The sequence below is a fragment of the Pteropus medius genome, unplaced genomic scaffold, assembly GCF_902729225.1.
Source record: "Pteropus medius unplaced genomic scaffold, Ma_sr-lr_union100, whole genome shotgun sequence".
Taxonomy (NCBI): domain Eukaryota; kingdom Metazoa; phylum Chordata; class Mammalia; order Chiroptera; family Pteropodidae; genus Pteropus; species Pteropus medius.
The window spans coordinates 496,059-515,026 of record NW_024343159.1 but is presented as its reverse complement, the minus strand read 5'-3'; the positions used below and the strand labels follow the sequence as shown (position 1 = coordinate 515,026).

The following is an 18,968-nucleotide window of genomic DNA, read 5'->3' as shown; positions in this document are numbered from 1 at the left end:
TGAAGGAGCCCACGCATGTCCTGCAGGGTCCCCGCCTCCCGGACCCCTGCGGGCGGCCGGACTCGCGATCCCGCCCGGAGATGGGGACGGGCGCCCGGCGCCCACGGGTCGGGGAGGGACGCGGCTGGAGCCGCCACTCACTCTCATCCGCCGTCTCCTCGCCCGGGCCGGCGCCCGGGCCTGGACCACACCTGCTGCTTCTCCTCGTCTGGCAGTTCTCACTGGCTCTCAGACCTTGGTCCGGCTCCTAGGTCACCTCCTCGGTGAGGTCTGCCACGGCCCCCCCATCTGCCAGATGCCCCCGTGCAAACTGTCATTTCATTTCAAAGCCCTTCTGGTCTCCCTTCGGTTCTCAGCGTCCAGTCCAAGCCACCTCGCCGTCCCCCAGCTCCCGGCCCGGCCTCCGCCCCCGCGGTTCCTGCTCCGCCGCAGCCGGGCGCTCATCGCACAGAATTTACCGCGGATACGTCAATACCTGTTTTGCCTGCTGGAAATAATCCTAATCTAAATAATTAGAAAGTGGTCTATTTTGTTTTTAGCATATGGGTTTTAATAGCATTTAACCACATAAATAAACATCCAAGTTTCATAACATATAAAAACAATAACAGCGTTAATTCTGCGGATTGTAGCTTCAAATTCTGTTCTGCGCTGAGCTCTCTCGCCTGTGGCTGTGGCACGTCTCCTCCGTGTCTGTGACAGACCCCACGAAGGTGCTTTACGGGGCTTATTTCCACAGAGACTTTTATTCGCCTGTTACTTTCCAAAGCGGAAAACGCAGAGGCGACAGGCATGGACGTTCCGGCTCTGTCCGGCACTTGTCAACCCCGGCCGTGTGTTAGAAAGCCCGGGCGTGTCCGGTGCCACCCCAAGCCGACTCGTCCGCCCTCGAGGGCAGGGTCCACGCATCCACGCGCCTCTCAGACGCCCCGGGAGAACCCAACGCACGGCGGCAGCCGAGAACCGCCGTATCTATGGCGAGGAATGTGAAGAAAGCAGGTCGACGAGCAGAAACGGCTGGAAGGGGCGCGGCCGGGTCCCCGTCCCGGCGGTGTCCTCAGAGGCGGGTGAGGGTCCGCTCTTTGGCCCAGTCCTGGATCTCTGCCTGTCCAAACGTGAGGTAAAACGCCAGGCCAAACACGTTGACGGCCGCAGAGAGGAAGAAGACGTTTCTCCATCCGGACACGGAGTCCTGGAAGCGGAACGCAGAGTCACCGCGGCCACCGCTCCCTTCTCCGGTGGCGCCAGGAGCCCCCCGCCGCCCCCCCCGTTCTGTGGGTCGCGATGCTGACCACAGAGAATGTGGGGTGACAACGTGCGACAGCCACTGCAGCTATCGGAGGAGGTCTGACGACGCCGTGGGGAACGAAACGAGCCTGCAGTGGGCACCGGGCTCTGGGCTGGGAGGGGTCGTTCTCGGAACCAAAGTAAATGGACCTGCACGAGTATGGCCGGGCGGACACCACCGACAGCTCATCCCGTGTCCCCGTTTCGGTTTGTTTTGTTTTAGGATGTCATGGCAAGCACGGGGACACCATGGCCACGTGATCCGGCCGCGCGTGGCCTGCCGGCCGGCCCGGCCCCCCTCGCCGAGCCCTCCTTAGTCAGAGTTCATCTCCGCCCTACGGTCATGGCAGATTCCCGATGATTCGGTCAACAACCCGGAGGCCACATCGCAGGACGATGTGCGGAGGGGGAACCGGACGTGTTTTCTGAGCCGGCTCTCGGGGCTGCCGTCGACTGCCGCGATGCCCCCCGCCCGGCTCCCGTCTCTCGCCCCCCCTGACGTGTGTCACCCCCTCTGGCCACAGCGAAGAGCTCGCTTTGTACCTCTGCCCGAGCTGCTCATCCCCACCAAGCTCACCTTATTCACTGTCAGAAATACGTCTCCTCTGGGAACCCTGACCCGCTAGCGTCTGATTTGGGGCACCGGTGCTGCCGTTGGAGCCACCGCCCTGGGGGTCCCCCACCGGAAACAGCAGGTGCCGCTCGCGGGCGGTCAGGGAGCGCCCCTACCTGGCTGATCAGAAATCCCGTGGCGGTGGCCGACATGATGCCGGCGACGAGCCCAAAGCCACGGGAGACGCCCATGAGGAAGCTGGCGTACCTGCGGGCCAGGTTCAGGGAACGCGTCACCCGGGGCTTTCCACAGCGGCCGCCGCGCGTGCAGCAAGCTGGCTTTCCAGCCACCGCCCCGACGCAGCTGGGCTCAAGGGCAAAGCCACTGTGCTGGACGCAGGTTTCCGCCCACGTGCAGACATCCCGGCAGCGCCGTCTGCCAGCCCCGGGTCACCTGCCCCCAGCCAACGCCGGGGAGCCGCCCGTGTTCTGGGGCCCAGGTGCGGTGGGCAGTGTGTGGCATGCACAGGTCGTGGGACAGCTGCCCGGCTTTAAGTCCTGGCTTTGCCTGGCATGACGCCAGGCCCCTTGGCCCTCCGCACCTCGGTCTGCCCGCCCCCCCCCCGGGGGGGGGCTGGCAACGAGGGGGCCGCCTGGGGCACCAGGGTGGGATGTGCGGGTTCCGGACGGGTCCTTATGGAGGGTCCGGCTTGCGGCGAGGGCATGCCTGCTGGTGGCCAATGTCACCGAGCTCGCACGGCCCGCCCCCAGGGAGGCCCGGGGAGCTGCTGTCCTGAGCGCGCTCAGGTCGTGGCCACGTCCTGCCACCTCGCGTCGCTCGTCGACATCCTGCCACCAGGGACTGCATGTTGCCCCCAGGAAGGAGTTGCGAGGGGCCCGAGGCCTGGGGCAGGGCCACAGCGGCCTTACCTGGGGGCCACGTCCAGGGTGTTGATGATGAACCCCGAGTCGCACAGGTTGCTGGTCCCCGGAATAAGTATCAGCAGAGTCAGGGTCATCGCGTAACTGGGGGCCGCAAAGGGCAGGGCCACGGCACAGAGCGACGGCAGGAGGAGCCCTGGGCGGGGGACGCGCCGTCAGGCCCCGAGGGACCGGCGGCGACGGGGACCGCGCGCGAGGGCGCGCGCCCGCGACCCTTACCGAGCGCCGAGAAAAGCTTCCGCACGGTGATCAGCCTCAGGAGCCCCCGCGACAGGAGGAAGTCTGCCAGCTGACCCCCGAGGACCGTGCAGCTCGAGGCGGCCACGAATGGCAGGGAGGACAGGACCCCGCTCTGAAGGGCGGGGACACGGTGAGGCGGGGACGCGGGGAGGCCGCCCCGCAGCCCCGCGGCCCCTCCGAGGACTCCGCTCAGGGAAGGCCCGGGCCCCGCAGCGCCTGTCGCGGAGGAGGGTGACGTCGCCGGCTAAGGGGGCGCGAGGGCCCGGCCCGCGCGCAGCACCGCGCAGAGCCCAGCGCGCGCGGCGGCCGCGTTGCGCAGCAGCTGTACGGCTCGGGGGCGTCGCCAGCGCAGACACCGCCCCGCCCCGTCCCAGTTCCTCGCGGGCCCCTCGCGGTCGCGGTCGCGGTCGCCGCGAGGGTGAGAGGTCGCGGGCAAGGCCGAGTGTGGCGGGCAGCCAAGAACCAGTTCCCCTCGGGGCGGCTACCAATTCTGTGACCCGTCGGGAGGGAACTCACGTCCCGCAGGTTGACGTGGAGCACGGAGCTGATGTAGGTCGGCAGGTACGTGACGACGATGGTGCACAACCAGAAGTGGCTGAAAAACCCGGTGAAGATGGCCCAGAGTGGCAGGCACCGGACCATGGCCTTGATGGGGACAGACCGTCTGGGAGAGGTGGGCTGCGAGGAGACACCTGGTCGGCATGGGCATCGGACCCTGCCGAGGGCGCCTCCTCCGGGCCCCTCGCCCCGCCCACAGGGAGAAGGGGCGCCCTGTACCTGCTGAGCCAGCGAGGCCACGATGTGCTCCTTTTCCCTGACACTTATGCACGGGTGACGCACGGGGTCATCGTAAATCACCGTGAACCACAGGACACAGCAGCCGCAGCCGACGCTACCTGGAGCCGGGACCCACTGGTCGGCAGGTGGACTCGCGAGCTGGGAGGGAGCCCCGCCCCCCGCCCCCCGCCCCAGGCGGCGCACCTGCCGCAGGACACGCAGCCGCTCGCGTTTATCCCGCCACGAGGACCTAAATCCTCCCCCTTCTTCCTCTCGATTTTTCGACAAGCGTCCTTCTAACTAAAGCGCTCCAGACAGCACCTCAGACACACACTGCCACCTGTCCACGTCGGAGTGCGACGGGAGGTTACGCGAGCGTGAGTGTCACCGCACGGCTGACGCGTGCTCTCGGCACTCTGGTGGTTCCCGCGTTACGTGTCGCTGGCCGCGGTTTCTTAATACACACATTACTGTCTCGTTTTGCAAAGATCTGAGTAACGAGGACAGAACAGAGCAGTCGCACGTGCACAGAGCAACCTGCCGTAACGTGAACACGGTGAGAAAAAAAGTCCCCGACTCATGTACGAAGGACAGCGGTGTTTGCGGCCGAGCGACACGTCTGTCACCGTTTCCGGGAGAGACGTTTCCGGACAGTACTTGACTTACATTCACGGACCAAATGACCCGGGATTAGCGCCGTTAACGACAAAGCCAGCCAAGCCAGGACCGTGCTCAGAGAGGCCACTGGTTATAACCACTGGACAGAAACGTGTCTCGTTGCCGAGCTGTGTCGTTTGAAGAAGGTTCTAAGTAAAGGACCCTGGGAACTAATGTTTCTCAAGGTCCCTCTAACGACCGGACTCATCCGTCGTCTGATTTGTGAAGCTGTAAGTCAGGAACTGTGATGCAGACGGAGGGGCGTCCAGTGTGACAATGGAGTCCCTAACGTGAGCACGTCACAGTCCAGTGGAGCAGAAGAAGGGGAAGACAATTATTCGCCAGCCGGCCCGGAGAGTACGTATCAGCAGCACCTCCGAGGGTGGAGACTGAACGCGTCCCGGAGTTGCCAGAGGGAAGGCACGTTTGAATCGAGCTCTGCAGGTTTCTTGTAGGGAGTAGGTTAAGGGCTTCTCAGCAGAAATAGTAATTATAATGAAATACGAAGACACGTGTAAAGTGTTTAAAATGCATGTCCCCAACCTTGACATCTTAACCATGTGCAGAAAGAGACCTGGCATTTCAGACGGGCTGGTAGGGACCCCGCAGTGGACGCCGGGGGCGAAAGGGTGAGGCCACCCCGATTCCTCGGGCGCCGGTGGCCTGTGTGGCTGTCTCTCAGGCCAGACGGAGACAGCTGCCCGCCCCCGAGCTCTGTGTCACGTTCTGTTTGCTGCATTGGACGAGCGCCTGGGAAACAGGGGGTTGAGAGTAAGAGACAGCGGCTCACCGAAGATATAGAAGATGAATGGCCAGCCCAGGGCCTGTGAGATTAGTCCTCCCACGCAGAGGATGAGGAAGGTCCCGAACGCTGCCCCTGGGGAGGAGAGGGAGAAAAAACACTCGCGAAAATAGCCGAGCGGCCTCCCTGGCGTCGTCTGGGCGGCGAGGGGCACATGCGAGATCGGAGTCACAGGATGGTGGGTGCAGCGGGAGGTCGGGGACAGGAGAGACTCAGAGTCAGGAAGAAATGGTCCCTGCCCTCAGGGACCTCAGTCCAGTTGAGGAGAGCGTGGGAACAAAACTGCCACAGTGCAACACACACAGACGCTGCTGTCTGAACGCATTGTATAGAGAGAGACCCACAGTAAGGAGAGCATTTTACCTGGAAACACGCACACACACACGCACACATACGCACGCACGCACACACACACCAGCTCCAGCAACACACGGACACCCCTCCAACAAGTTTCAAGCTTGGTACTTAGTACCCTGTGTGATACACTCCATATTCTATTATTCCATTCCATTCCATTCCATTCCATTCCATTCCATTCCATTCCATTCCATTCCATTCCATTCCATTCCATTCTATTCTATTCTATTCTATTCTATTCTATTCTATTCTATTCTATTCTATTCTATTCTATTCTTATGCTATGCTATGTTATGTTATGCTATGTTATGCTATGCTATGCTATGCTATGCTATGCTATGCTATCCTATCCTATCCTATCCTATCTAATCTTTAATACTCGTTTCCACTCACTTAGCTGATCTTATGACCCCTCCTCCCCCATGCCGTGGGTCCTGATTTGGGAAGAAAAAAAAGGATGTCTTAGAATATAAATATGATAATAAAACTACGACGTGCTCTGGAGTACACACCCGCGGAAATGAAAATCGACGATAGTTTAGGAATTGTTCGCATGGGCTGAGCAGTGGGCTGGTTGGAATGTTGGAAAAAGAAGCTGGAGGCAGAGGACGTTCCAGGAAAATGAGCCAGCAGAGAGGGAGCCAGAAAGAAGCTGGGTGAGGGGCGCGCGTGGGGTCCCCGCTTACAGGAGGGGCTGCGTGGAGCAGGAGGGGACCACGTGGCCGAGCACCCGTGTATCCACGCAACACGGAGGTCAGCCTTGCTCCGCAGTCACAGGGGACCCCGCTGAAGATTGCCAAGCAGGTGAGCAAAGGGAGCTTTATGGAGATAACTCGGCTACGGAGAGATGCTCAGGGGAAATGAAGCTGGAGGCCAGAGGGGACCAGCCGGGGGCAGATGCAGCAGACGGCAGCGTGGGGGCTGCTTCGGTGTAAGTCTGCAGGGCACGGTGACGTGCGACCTGGCGCTCGGGGGGCTGGGGGGACTCGCAGTCTGTTCTTCAAGTCGCACCTCAGGGCCATCGGCTGGCGAATAGTGATGATAAAGTCCCCGAGTTCTTAGTACGCCCACGCCCCGTGGTGGCCGACCACGTGTGCTCCCAGGCAAACTGCCGCGGCTCAGGTCTCGGTCCCACCACCCGATGGCTGTCACGCGGGGGCAGTTCACGTGACCTCTGCACACACTGATGTACACTTTGTAAAACGACCGTGAGAAGCAGCACTGACCTCGGAGGGCTGTGGGGCTCAGCTCAGGAGGCTGGAGCGCCCGGGAGCTGTGAGCTCCTTCAGGGCCACAGTCCGGCCTGGCTTCTCCCGGGTCCGCCCTGAGTCCCGATACCTTAGTTCTCACTCGTACGCGTTCGCCGGGGTGCGCGGTCCACACGCACAGCGGACTCCATCTCCGCCATTCACGCAAACTCGCGAGGGTCCGCCCTGCTCCCCGTGAGGGCCCCGCAGCCGCAGCGCCCCGCGGCTGCCTCCACGTCCAGGCCTCAGCGGCTCTAGCACGGATGCACCCTTCCTACTTGCTATGTGACTGGCTTGCACTGTCGAACTGTGGGGAGCGCCTCGACCCCCTCCCCCAGACCGACCCGCAGGTAGAAGGGAAGACAAGGGCCGAGGCGGGGCGCAGGGCCGAGGCGGGGCGCAGGGCCGTGGCGGGGCGCGGGCATCCTACCTGAGCCCGCGATGCTGGTGAGCCTGCTCCGTTCCAGCGGAGGGGCCCACTTGGCCCAGATTGTAAACTGCCCCGTCCACGCCATGCCCTAAAACGAAAGTCATGGAGACCCCGCTCCCCAGGAGAACTCACGGGTCTGTTTCCCACGCGGGCGGGCAAAGTGTCTGGGTACCTGGGCCATGCCCTGGGCTGTCCGAATCACGACCACCAAAGTCACCCCCAGGTCGGCAGCCAGTGGCGTGAAGAGGGTGAGGAGGGAGGAGATGAGCAGGCCAGCCCCCAGCACCCGCTTGGCCCCGACGATGCCGGCCAGGTACCCGCTCGGGATCAGCGTCAGGATGATCCCGTAGTTGATGGAGCTGAAGATGAGGCCCTGAGTCTCTGGGCTCCACTCGTACACGGAGGTCTGGAAAAACGCAGACAAGGGCGAGTCTCCGCCAAGACGCTCCTTGCAAGAGTCTGCTTCGCGCCGGAGCGGCTCGGGGCCCGTGGGACCCCGCCATGAAGTATCGAGTTTGGGTTTTCTCCATCGTTTTCGTCTAGTTTACGGATTTCACCTTTTCCAAACTGACAACCAGTGCCACCCGGCAAGCACTGCTCTCAGAGGAAGAAGAAACGGAGAAGATGAAGAAGGAGAGATAAATAACGACATGCTCGGGGGAGGAAAGACGTAAAGGAACGGACGCCGAGGGGGGCCTCCTTGGACCCTGCTGCTTTCGCTGTGGTGGGGTGACACGCTGACCCTCGCTTCAAAGAATGAGGGGGACGCAACCCAACTGAGCTCTCGCTGAGGTCGGCCCCTAAAGCCAGGTTTGGGGAGGCGGCCCCGGCAGAGCTGACGTCCTAGAACACCTGTGGCACGGACATGAGGTCACACTCTTTCCCGATGGAACCCAGCAGATAATGCCTCCTGGCCCGCGCGGCGCGCGTCCTGCCGTGGAGTGGAGCGGAGCAGAGAACCGAGCACATAAAACTCGAAAGGCTTCATCCACTTTAAATAACTAAGTAATGCAAGATACAGGCTTCGTATGAGGATGCAGGTTTCGGGGTGACGTTCAGTGAACAGGGTCTTGGAGAAGAGAGAAGGACAGTTTGGGGAGGCCCCGGGAAGCAGCAGCCCTCGGCTTCCAGTGAAGAATCGCTACGATCTGCACGAAGAGAAACCGCAACCTTCACTCCCAGAGAAGAAAACAGCAGAAGTGGACTCGCAGCGTGAGGGACGATGCCCGCCGACCGGGCCGGGTCGCCTCTGGCTCTGAGCAAAGACGTCCCCCGGCCCTGGCGCAGACCCCAGCCGGCCCAGACTGGGGCCCGGCCGCCAGGAGGGGTCCCGAAGGTGTCCCGGCTCGCGCACGGGACTGTGGGAGTGTGGACGGGCCACCGAGCAGAGGCTGCAGGCGCCGGGTCCTGCAAACGAGCTCGGTCCGCGTAAGGAAATCGTGACATAGCGGACATTGGAGACGCGGTAAACGAGAGATCAAAGGGCGAAAGCGAAAACGGGTCTACATCTGCCTCGGAGAAATACAAACGGGCGCGGAGGGTGTCGCCGCCGGTCCGGGGAGGTCCCCGGGGTGTCACCGCCCCTTCAGAGAGGACCCCGAGCGCCCCATGCACCTCGGCGGCGGCCGCGCTCACGAGGTTTTAAACACGCGGCAAAACGGGCTGATGCGACCGGGGTGGCGCGTGGGGAAGAGGGTCAGCTGACTGACCGCGGGCGCGTCCATCCGCGGGGCGCGTCCATCCGCGGGGCTGCGGGCAAGGACCTTGGGCGTCGGGGCGGCCACGGGGAGTCACCGGGCCGTGAAGTGGCTCCAAGCGCGGAAAGGCGCCGACGCCGGCAGAGTCGCACCGGGAACGCGCTGCGGACACCCGCTCACCTGTTCCTTTCCGTACGTTTTCACGTTTTCCTATGTCCCCCACCTTGTAATTATCGTAACCTCAGCGGAAGATGCTTATCACAGAGGTCAGCCACCCCCAAGATCGACCATTCCCGGGATCCAGCCCCGGGGTCCCCCCATCCGGCCGGCGTCGCCTCCCAGCCAAGAGCCACCCTCTGCACCCCCTCTGCACCCCCTCCGCACGTACCCCTGGCCTGAGCTCCTGGGCGGACCCACCGGGGTCCCCGTGCGCATCCGCTCCCACCGTGGCGTTGGGCGCCGCCAGCCGCTGCGTGCCGTTCACCATGGCGACGATGGCGATGCTGAGCCCGACGCGCTGCGTTATCAGGGCCAGGTTGGAGAGGTGCATGACCACGGCCAGTCCGCAGCGCAGCGAGCAGAAGCCAGGACCTGGGGACCGGCGCCCGAGGGCGCAGTGAGCTGCCACCGGGCCGCCTCCTTCCACCCCTCCTGCGGCCGGGTGGCAAAGGGGACAGGTGCTCGCAGCCCCGCCGCTTGTCTCGCCGAGGCTACCGCCACGCAGCCCCCTCTGTCACGTTCTTTAGTCGGCTTCGGGGACCCAGTATGCCACAGACGCAACACTCTTTAATAAAAAGTCCCCATGAAGTGGAACTAAGGGCCACTATTGAAAGGATTCTCATGTGAATGATGCGTTTGATTTTTTTTTTTTTGTGCCTATTTGGAGAACGAGGACTAAAGAGACACAAAGAGAAAACCCGTAAAGAAACAGAAAATGAATGTGGAAGGAATCGTTTTAACGGCCAGTTTGCTCAGGGACAGGATCGGTGTCCTGCAAAGGAAGTACGTCCGTGAGACCGCAGGTTCCCAAGCTCAGGGGACAGAGCCGGCTACTTGGCAAGGAAGTCCCGGCGGGAATCCAGGCACTGGCTGGGGCTTTGTTTCAAGTGACTTTCTCAGGACTCAGCCCGGTCCTTATGTCCCAGGATTCAGTGCTCGTTCGGCTTAATTAATTTCTGATGGTGACTCAGGGGGCCTCCCGAGGAAGAAGGGACAGGCAACAGGCTGAGAGGCGGGAGCTGCTGCCACGTCACCCTGAGGGTCTCTGCCAGGGTGGCATGGCAGCGGGACCTGCGGGAGAGGGAGCAGGAGGGGAAGGGACCCTGGGCATCAGCGGCCATGCGAGGGGCCTTACCTCCCCTGGCGGGCGGCTTCTCGTCCATCTGGCTCCTCTGGGAAGTGGCGCCACACTTGGCGGGGCAGCCTGCTCTGCTCTGAATCTCTGTCGCCACACCAGGCTTTGACCTATGGGCAGAACAGCGGTCAGCACGTGGCCCGCAAATCGTTTCCTGGTGCCGGCCCTTCTGTTGGCAACAGAAAACCTTTTGATCTGACAGCCCCGGGGCTTACGCTTTGCGGTGCCCAACTGCATTGCCATGCTTCTGGAGGACTAGACTTTTATGAGAAAGTCGGGCTGTAGGTCCCAGCTGTGTCGTTTAGATTCTCTGTCCGTCTGTTCCCTTTCTTGTCCTGCGAGAACAGGTCGCCTTTCTCCACAGCGCTGCCGAGTCCCGGGAGAGAAGTACAAACCACAGAGAACCTGCGAGGTGAGGCCTGCCGGCGTCGGTCGCACGACACGAGTCCCAGAGACGCCCAGAGCAGCCTTTCCTTCATTCTGTCCCTTCTGCACAGTCGGGACCAGGTGCCGTGGTGTCATCTTTGAACACGAGGATGACATTGCGAAATGCCTTAAAGGTTTAAGATGTTTGTTCTTGGCTTTGCTACACACAATTTGGACACTTTATAGGGCTGAAAAGGTCTTCGAATCACCTATAAAATCATACCGAATGGGGGTTCCTACTATAATTACGAATAAATGCAGCTATTTGGGTAGGTAAAGAGAATCGTGACCCCCAAAGGGACATGTGTGGTTTGACGTTCGTGCACCCGTCAGGCTCTCTTGGGGGAGTAAGTGCTTACACTTACTTCTCTTAGGAACAATCCTCATCTTAGAATGTTGTCCATTCTGCGGCCATTTCTAAACGGGAGGACCTGAGCAAGGGATCATGCTTAGGTTCCATCATTCAAAGCTTTGCATTCTTTCTGCACACAAATTGAATGAGGCTTACCCGCACCTAAGGGATGTTCCTAATCCAAGACCCAGATGGAGAATTTTGCCCCAACATCTTCTTGGCAGTATTAGTAGCACAGCACGATACGGGAGACGGATTAACCTGACGACGAGGGTTCGGTGAGTCGATTTTAATATTCCCATGATTGGCCTTATTAAAAGAACTTTCTCCATGGTGCTGAATAACGTGCGGGAGATGCTTGTACTCTGTGCCTGTGGTGACACACGAACGCTCCCAGAGGGAGAGACAGACTCAGGCAGGTGCCAGCGGGGCTGCTGCTGGGTTACAAAACACGGCATTGTCCATGATGTTCCGTATCTACCACGTGTTTTTGTTTTGTTTTGTTTTGTTTTGTGTTTTGTTTTTGCTGTTACCGGATCCTCATCTTACATTCAGAGGAAGCTACGTGTCTGGAAAGAACAATCGTGGGGCTTCGTTACCATGGTTTCCTGCCTGCCACGTGTCTCCAGAATTCTGGGAACACGATCTCGCCTCTAAGCTTCGAAATCTTCTGTTTTAATTACGAGGGACCGAAGTCGGGGCCCAGTCGCTGATGGGAGAAGGTGGGTGCCGGGAGACCGGCTGGCTTCGCCTGTGCCCTCGCGAGGACCCGGATGACCCCGGGGGTCGGTCTGGCGCTCCGCACGCGGATCCAGCTGGAGCGACGCGGGGCGGACGCCTGGCTGAGCAGTCACTTCGTTTCCTGTGCGACGTCCCTCGTTACGTTAGGTCCAGAAAAGCGGCCGTAACTGTACGCGCAGCTGCAAGGACTCACCCCACCTCCAGGGTTCCCACCAGCCTCCCCGAGAAGTCTCATGAACAGCGGACTCGGCAGCGGGAAGAGCCTCAGACCCTCTGGCCCAGCCGTTTGTCCGATTGGTGGGGAGACAGAGGTGCCGAAAGTTTGAAAACCTGCCTCAGGCCACAAGGTCCTCGGCCAGCGCCGGGTCTGCCAGCGCCCAGACGGCGTCCTTCCTGTCCGTCAGGCTGGCTTCCGCTTTGCGTTCATATTTTAAGCACAATGAGGAAGTTTCATTTGGAGGTATTCTAGATAGGAATTTATGATTTTAAATTAAGTTTTAATTATTTATTCCAGAAGGAAATTTGGCGATGGAAATACTTTCATGTTGAGCTCGGAATAGTTAAACCAACCAACCAACCAACCAACCAACCAACCACTGCTCTTTCTTGCCTTTTTTGTTAGCAAAACTGTACCCCGAAGCTGTGAGGTTGGCCGCCCTCCCCGTTCCATTGATGCCATCCCCACCTCAGCTTTTACGGCTTCAAACGTTTCTTTGAATTTCGTCTCGATAGCTCATTTCAGTTGTTAATTTCCTTTGCATGCGACAGATACAGAAAGCGGGCTTTCTGTGACGTAGCAATGGAAACTATTTTTCCAAAACGATCTCAGACGCGTGTGCCGTCAGGGAGGCTGAGCGTTGGCAGAACTGATACGCGCTCAGGGGACCGACTCGGCCCCACAGTGAACGTCGTCACGGGCCTTGCCATTCAGAAGCCACACTTGTAAAACACACCGAATCCCAGCGTCAGAGCCCTAAGTAGACAGAGAAAAATGGAACTGCAATTGAGTTAAAGGAAAAGTCTGTATTTTAAAGATAATGTTGACACAAGACAAAGTCGGATTTTAGGAAACTGATGATATGGTGTATGCATAAGCCGAAGGTAGGTTTTTCCCCGTTCTTCGTAGCCGCAAACGCACTATTTTGCTCCGACGGCTTTCACGTCGTGCCTAGTTTCCCCCAACGTTCAGCCCGTCTTGCATCACCTCTGTTAGCCGAGTCCCCTCGTTTACTCAGAGTAAACGTCACATGCGATCGAAGAGCCTGAGCCAGCAGGTCAAAGGGCGCGTGGGGACCGAGTTCTCTGCCATCGGCAGTGTGAGCGGCGCAGAAGAGGTTTCACAGGCTCTCAAAGCTTCAGTAGTTCTGCAGGAAAAGCTGGGATCGTGTCGCCTCCCGGGACCGCTGTGAGTGAAGACTGAGGTACGAGGCGTGGCTTCTCAACGCAAGTGTGGCACATTGTGAACTCCGATCGATACTGACAACGGCACTAATCACGGACGGTCACCAGGCTGTCCCTTGGGCCCTCTCTGAGTATTAATCGCAGGCTTCTAGCAAATAAAATACATTTCCATCGAAATGCTTTCGATCGATTGTTAACTCGGTTTTAAACCTTTCCTTTTAGGTGGGACCGTCGGGACCGGATACGAACACCGGCCACGTGCCAGGTGTCCTTTTCCCATGTTAGTAAGTCTGCGGCCCCCTCGCACCCGCCACCTTTCTGAAAGGCTGCCGGGTCGGAAATAAAGTCAGTTGTTCCAGTAGGTCATTTCTGTCAGGCTGCCAATTCATTTTTGGGGTTTAATCATGGGGATTAAAAGAAAAGCACACTGAGCACCAATAGGGGGTGACCCTGGAAGGCAGGGCTGTGCCGTGGGGACCCCCAACCCCGCTCGGCAGGAGGGAGGCAGCAGGGCCCACGCACAGGCGACAACCCGGCAAGCTGAGCGCCTCCCTCCGTCCCCGGTCTGTCCCCGTCCCCGAGTCTTTCCCTGGGCTTCCCATCGGACCCCGACCGGCACCTGGGCTCACAGACCGGGCGCGTCACTCGTGTGCACATTTCCCGCCCTCGGTCCCACTCACAACTTCATTCATAGTCTCTGTCGCTCGAGGGACAATTTCGAACACCTGTGGAAGTCTGAAAAGCTCCAGTCTCCAGATCCGAACCTTGTTAGTTCCGATCCGATATTTTCCCCAGGGCCAAAGCCCATCCCGCTCAGCAGGATGTCACAGGAATACTCACGGAATCCCCGGAGCGGTGACCACCGGCCGTGTCCGCGGGCACGGGTGGCCTCTCGGGCCTCGCTGCGGGTCCGATCGGATGACCCCCTTTCCAGAAAGTGTCTTCTCGGTCTGGAACCGGAAACCATGCCCGGATGGAAGTCTTTAGGCTGTTACTTTTCCCGCTGACGTGCCGCAAGCCGTTCCCTCCATTGACGGCTCTCTGATTGATCAGTAATTATCGTCCGACCCGAAGGGAGAAAAGCGCCCACCCCCAGCATTAAACCCGTCCGTGTCCAGCGCCAGACTAGAGGCTGCCGTGAAGCCGGCTCGTCCCTTCCACTTCCCACCAGCCCTGCGGGTTCACGGGGTAAATGACGAGCCACGTGGTAAGCAGGCAGCAGCACTGACCCAATATTCTCAGAGCCAAGAGCCCGCGTCTGGCTTCGCTGCTTAATTTTTAACTCGATGTCCAAGTTCTCACCGACAGAGCGAGCATCCCCAAACGGCTGCGTGCTTTCCCGCTTGGAATTGTGCGCACAGCCGAGGAGGTCAACAGGGCCTGCAGCTCACGGGGTCAGTGGGGAAGTAAATGAGCTGCGTCTGGGACCGGGCAAGAGGTCCGTGAGGAAGCATAGGCTCCCGGCGAGGGCTCGGGTACGTCAGGTGGGGCCCACGGCCTCGTACACGTGAGCTCGACCACTGTGACGTCGTCCCGTGGACGTACCTAGACCCTTCCTTCCTAACCCAGTGTCTGCTTCATTCCTGACTCTTGACCTTGTGTCCTGTTTGCGATCCTTATATTTTGGGCTCTGGTGGCTCCTGGGTCTTCCCAGTTTGACTCTCAACCCTTACACAGGGGCGGGGGCCTGCCCTCCGGCGTTATCACCCCGAAACTGCCTGAGCCGAGTTTTTCCGCGTTGCTGAGTCTCGTCATGGTCTCTCGAAGCCCACTGGAGCCAGCTTACCGTCTCGGTTCCTCTGACGCTAGGCTTCCTGGTGTGCTGGCTGGAAAATCACTGCTTGGCTCTCGCCCATGAGAACATAGGCTGTCACCCACGGGAACATCACATCCTAACAATGAGCCTTCTCCTTCTGTACCCCCCGCTTGCACAACCGACCTGTGGGTTGACAGTAAATAGAAGAAAAATAGACTTTTGCGTTAAGACAGAATGAGGAATGGGATTTCGGGCTTAAAAACCCTGTACCTCTACGTTTCGGGGCTGCTTAATTTGGAGTCTGCATACCCCTGGCAGACCCAGCTGGCTGAATAAAGAGTGTATTTCCTATAACTCACTGGTTTCTGGTGGTCCGTGTGTCTTTCGGGGGCTGGCGGCTACAATACTGGGAGGCCCGGGACAGTGTCCCGTCTCAGAAGCCTCAGCTTGATCCCCCGTGCCGAGTCCCCTCACCGGAGGGCTCCGGCGTCAGGCTGCGGACGCCCTGGGCAGTGCTGACCGGCCCTCGCAGCCCACCGTTGAGGAGAATGGAAGCGATCGTTCTTTCCTCCTTTACCTGGAAATTCTCATCATTAATTTACTGTAAAGTCATCACGTGCCTGATCAGCCGATGGCAAACAGAGGACAGATGAGGACTTTCTTTGCCTATCTGCCCAGAAGTTGGTGTGACACTTTCTAACTCGTGCAAAGGCACGGCATGGCCCAGCAGCAGCCCCAGTAGGAAAAGCAGCCGAGAGCAGATCCCAAATAGGACAGAATACGATGAAGAAAGAGCGGTCCGCTTGCCCGCTGCCATGGGTAAGCCTCTATCGGTGCTCCGTAAGCTGCTTATTCTGTTTAGACAGGGCGATCCGACCCTTGGATATTGCAAGCTTCCCGAACGGGTCTTGCATGTTTTGAGAATCGTTATATCCGCAGCTCTTGGCGCAGTATCCAGCCCGTAGTGTGTGTTCTGTAAACACTCGTCTACTGAATAGATAGATTCTTGAGACACACTGGTCATTAAGAATCAAGGTTTCCGTCGCTGTTCCAAGCCCCTCACATAACAAAGCACTGTTAAATCAACCCAGTGAGCTTGGCACTTAAAGAACACGTGTCTGTGAACGATTTATAACGATCAAAGGTAACAGAGCAGAAAAGATCAGAGATCCTTTTAACAATTAGGTTTCTCTGGCCTGGAGTTCACAGCTGTTCGCAATCAGAGCAGGTCCATGCCACATTCTTTTTGTGAGAATTTGCTCTGTCCCAGACACATTGCTAGCTTTTGAGAACAGCAATTTGTTTAAGACCCAACCCATGACCCCACAGAGTTCAGAGTCCACCGGGTGAGACGCTACCCAAGGACGGACAGCCAGACTGAAAAGCAGTCAGAACAAACAGAGCAGACACACAGAGTGCGCGCGCAGAACAAACAAGGACCCCAGCCGACCCGGGCTTCAGAGGAAGGCTTCCCGTAGGAGGCTGGGGGGCGTTGAGTGAGTCAATAACATTGGGAAGAACCTTCCAGAAAGAGCCAAGCCATTGAGTCGTGGGAAATTAGGGTCGTTCAACACAACTGGAGATTAAAGTGCAAAGGCGTGAAGGGAATTTGGTGGACTGACTAGAAACACGATAAACAATTTTTTTTAATTACTTGCTTTTCTCAATAGTAGAAATAATTAGCCAGGAATAGAAATAGAAAGAAGGTTTTATTGTTCTCTAGCAACAAAAACGATGCAATTTTTAGAATTTATTTCAACAAGGGAGGTGTGACTTGAAGGAAAAATACAATAAACCTTTGTTGAAGGGCATACGGTAAGACCCAGCTAAATGGGACTCCATGTGCTTCTGCCGGGTGGGAGGACTTAGCATCGGGAAACTATCGGGCCTCTCTGAAACAAGAAACACATCGGGGGACGAAGCAGTTAGAAGAAGGGGAGGAGGAGGGGAGGTTGGAAATCTCCGGCCGTTGATGAACGGAGCACAGCGCAACACGCCCTGATCCCGGGGACCGAACAACAGTTCAAAAGAACGAATCCCGTCTGTGCCATGTGACCTGGATGCTTTTGTACAATATCATAGAATTTTAAACGAGTAAAGCAGATGCAGAGGACCCCGGAAGGGATTCCGTTTTTTTTTTCTTAAAATTGACCCAAGGAAAAGCCTACATATTGTATCTTTGTATGAGAGTCTATGAGCCAGGGCTGGCTGTTAACATCGGTTATCGGCTTTGGGTACCTAGTAAGGGGGTAAAAAAAAAAAAATCAAAGAAAATGAAACAAAAAGGTAACTGCAAAAATCCAACACTTATAGCCTATACATGTAGAATTATGTGTGAACATGTGCGTGAATGTATGTTGGTACATATGTCTGTGCATGCCCGTGTAGACACGTGCCTTCACGCACGTGCACACACAGACACACCTATGCAGACACACGTGCACACGCAGACACAGACACACTGTGCAGACATGCGTGCACACGCACAGACACACAGACACACCTGTGCAGACGCACATGCACACGCACAGACACAGACACACCTGTGCAGACACGGGGAGTCTCGGGCCCACTGGGATATTCAGCACTGTAGTAAGTTCCCTGGAAAATTCACGTGTGTGATACATTTAAAAAGCGCTGTCTTGGGGCGGTGAAAGAAAATTCGCAGGCATTTTCTCAGAATGCAGAACAGAAAGGCAGAGAACATGCATATGGAAACGCAGCGCCGTCAGAGAGCGCGGGCAAAGCGTTCCGTGTCCCTCCCACGGGCCGACCCAGACCGGGCGGGGTCAGCGGGGGGCGGGTGGAGTGACTGAGAATGACTGGGAATCAAAGACACCTCCAAGGGGACCTGACCTTAAACCGCACACCACAGAATGAAGAAATGAGCTCCAGGTGCACAACCACCGCGGACGCCGACTGACCACTGGGTGGCACACGTGGGACAGATCTGAACAGCAGGCAAAGCCCTGAAGGCTGACCCCACCTGCCTGCGTCCACCTGGGCTGAGTGTTTGCTAGGGTGACAGATTGGCGTTCGCAACGGTATTTCAACAAGACCCAGGGGCCCATAACAGTCAAATGACCAGGGCACAAACCGAGAGCGCCGAGCTCGTGAAGAGTGGGGGAAAGGGGGTCACAGACGCCAGGACGCACGTAGATGTCACGGACATTAGAGCATTTGGACAAGACTGAAAGTAGCTACTGAAAAAAATGCTCCGAGAAACATTTGCAAACACTCTCGAAATGAATGAAAAGATAGAAAGTCTAGCAAAAAGACAGAAGATACAAAGAAGAAATAAATGGAAATTTTAGAGCTGAGAAAAACAACAGTCATCCCCATTGTTCGTAGGGGACACGTTCCAAGACGCCCATTGACACCCAAAACCGCGGGTAGGACTCAACGCTACGTTTTTCCCTCGTCCGCACACCTGTGGCAGAGTTAAACTGATCGATGAGGTGCAGGAAGGGATTCATAACAACGTGCTAATCAAGTAGAACGATTACAATGATATGCTGTCATCAAAGGGAACATGGTCTCCTTCTTCAGTGATTTTTACATTTTTCATTCCAGACCTACTGCTGAATCTAGGTGGCCGTCCCTTACGTGGACTGTGTCCGGGGGCCGACATCCTCGCGGAGGCTGCTTTCCGGGCGGTAATGGGAGCAGGCCGTCTGTCCGCGCCTTCTGCCCACGAACCAATGACCTTTTCTGTCTGAACGAAGCGCCGATCACACGCAGCGGCTGTGACTTCAGTTTCTGAAAACGTGTCTGGCGTTGGAAGCGAGATGTGCGTGTGGGATGGGGTTTCGTTGCATGCCGAAGGGACCCACGACGTGACGAGGGGGGCGCAGCAGGAAGCCGGGTGGGGAGGAGGTCCCTGCGCCTGCCGGAGTAAACACGAAGCCCCTAGGGATAAGCGCGGGACGGGAGCCATGCAGGAGGAAGGA

The 18,968-nt window shown here is 58.0% G+C and overlaps 1 protein-coding gene across 3 annotated transcripts; it reads right to left on the bottom strand.

Annotated features, from left to right (window-relative positions):
- Window positions 1-527: 527 nt before the first annotated feature.
- Window positions 528-17,434, bottom strand: SLC17A2 (solute carrier family 17 member 2). Of its 3 annotated transcripts, XM_039867227.1 has the most exons (13): window positions 15,378-17,434; window positions 14,103-15,201; window positions 10,343-10,452; window positions 9,377-9,579; window positions 7,464-7,697; window positions 7,292-7,379; window positions 5,246-5,332; window positions 3,799-3,917; window positions 3,538-3,699; window positions 3,001-3,133; window positions 2,770-2,917; window positions 2,017-2,107; window positions 528-1,192 (listed from the first exon to the last, which is right to left on the bottom strand). In XM_039867227.1, the coding sequence occupies exons 3-13, from the start codon at window positions 10,368-10,370 to the stop codon at window positions 1,058-1,060; spliced, it is 1,428 nt and encodes a 475-aa protein (XP_039723161.1). In that variant the 5' UTR covers window positions 10,371-10,452; window positions 14,103-15,201; window positions 15,378-17,434; the 3' UTR covers window positions 528-1,057. The 3 variants fall into 3 exon arrangements, with proteins under 3 accessions (XP_039723161.1, XP_039723162.1, XP_039723163.1); XM_039867228.1 differs by lacking the exon at window positions 15,378-17,434 and having other exon boundaries at window positions 14,103-15,215; XM_039867229.1 differs by lacking the exons at window positions 14,103-15,201; window positions 15,378-17,434 and adding an exon at window positions 10,558-13,089.
- Between the last annotated feature and the right edge of the window lie 1,534 nt (window positions 17,435-18,968).

Bases quoted from the DNA above. Each gene is read 5' to 3' on its own strand.
- SLC17A2 (XM_039867227.1), bottom strand. From the start codon at position 10,370: ATGGACGAGAAGCCGCCCGCCAGGGGAG. The intron at 3,918-5,245 runs GTGAGCCGCTGT...TCCCGGCTCCAG, and splicing joins ATTCATCTTCTATATCTTCG to GTAGCGTCGGCTGCGGCTGC. The intron at 1,193-2,016 runs GTAGGGGCGCTC...TTCCGCTTCCAG, and splicing joins CGGGATTTCTGATCAGCCAG to GACTCCGTGTCCGGATGGAG.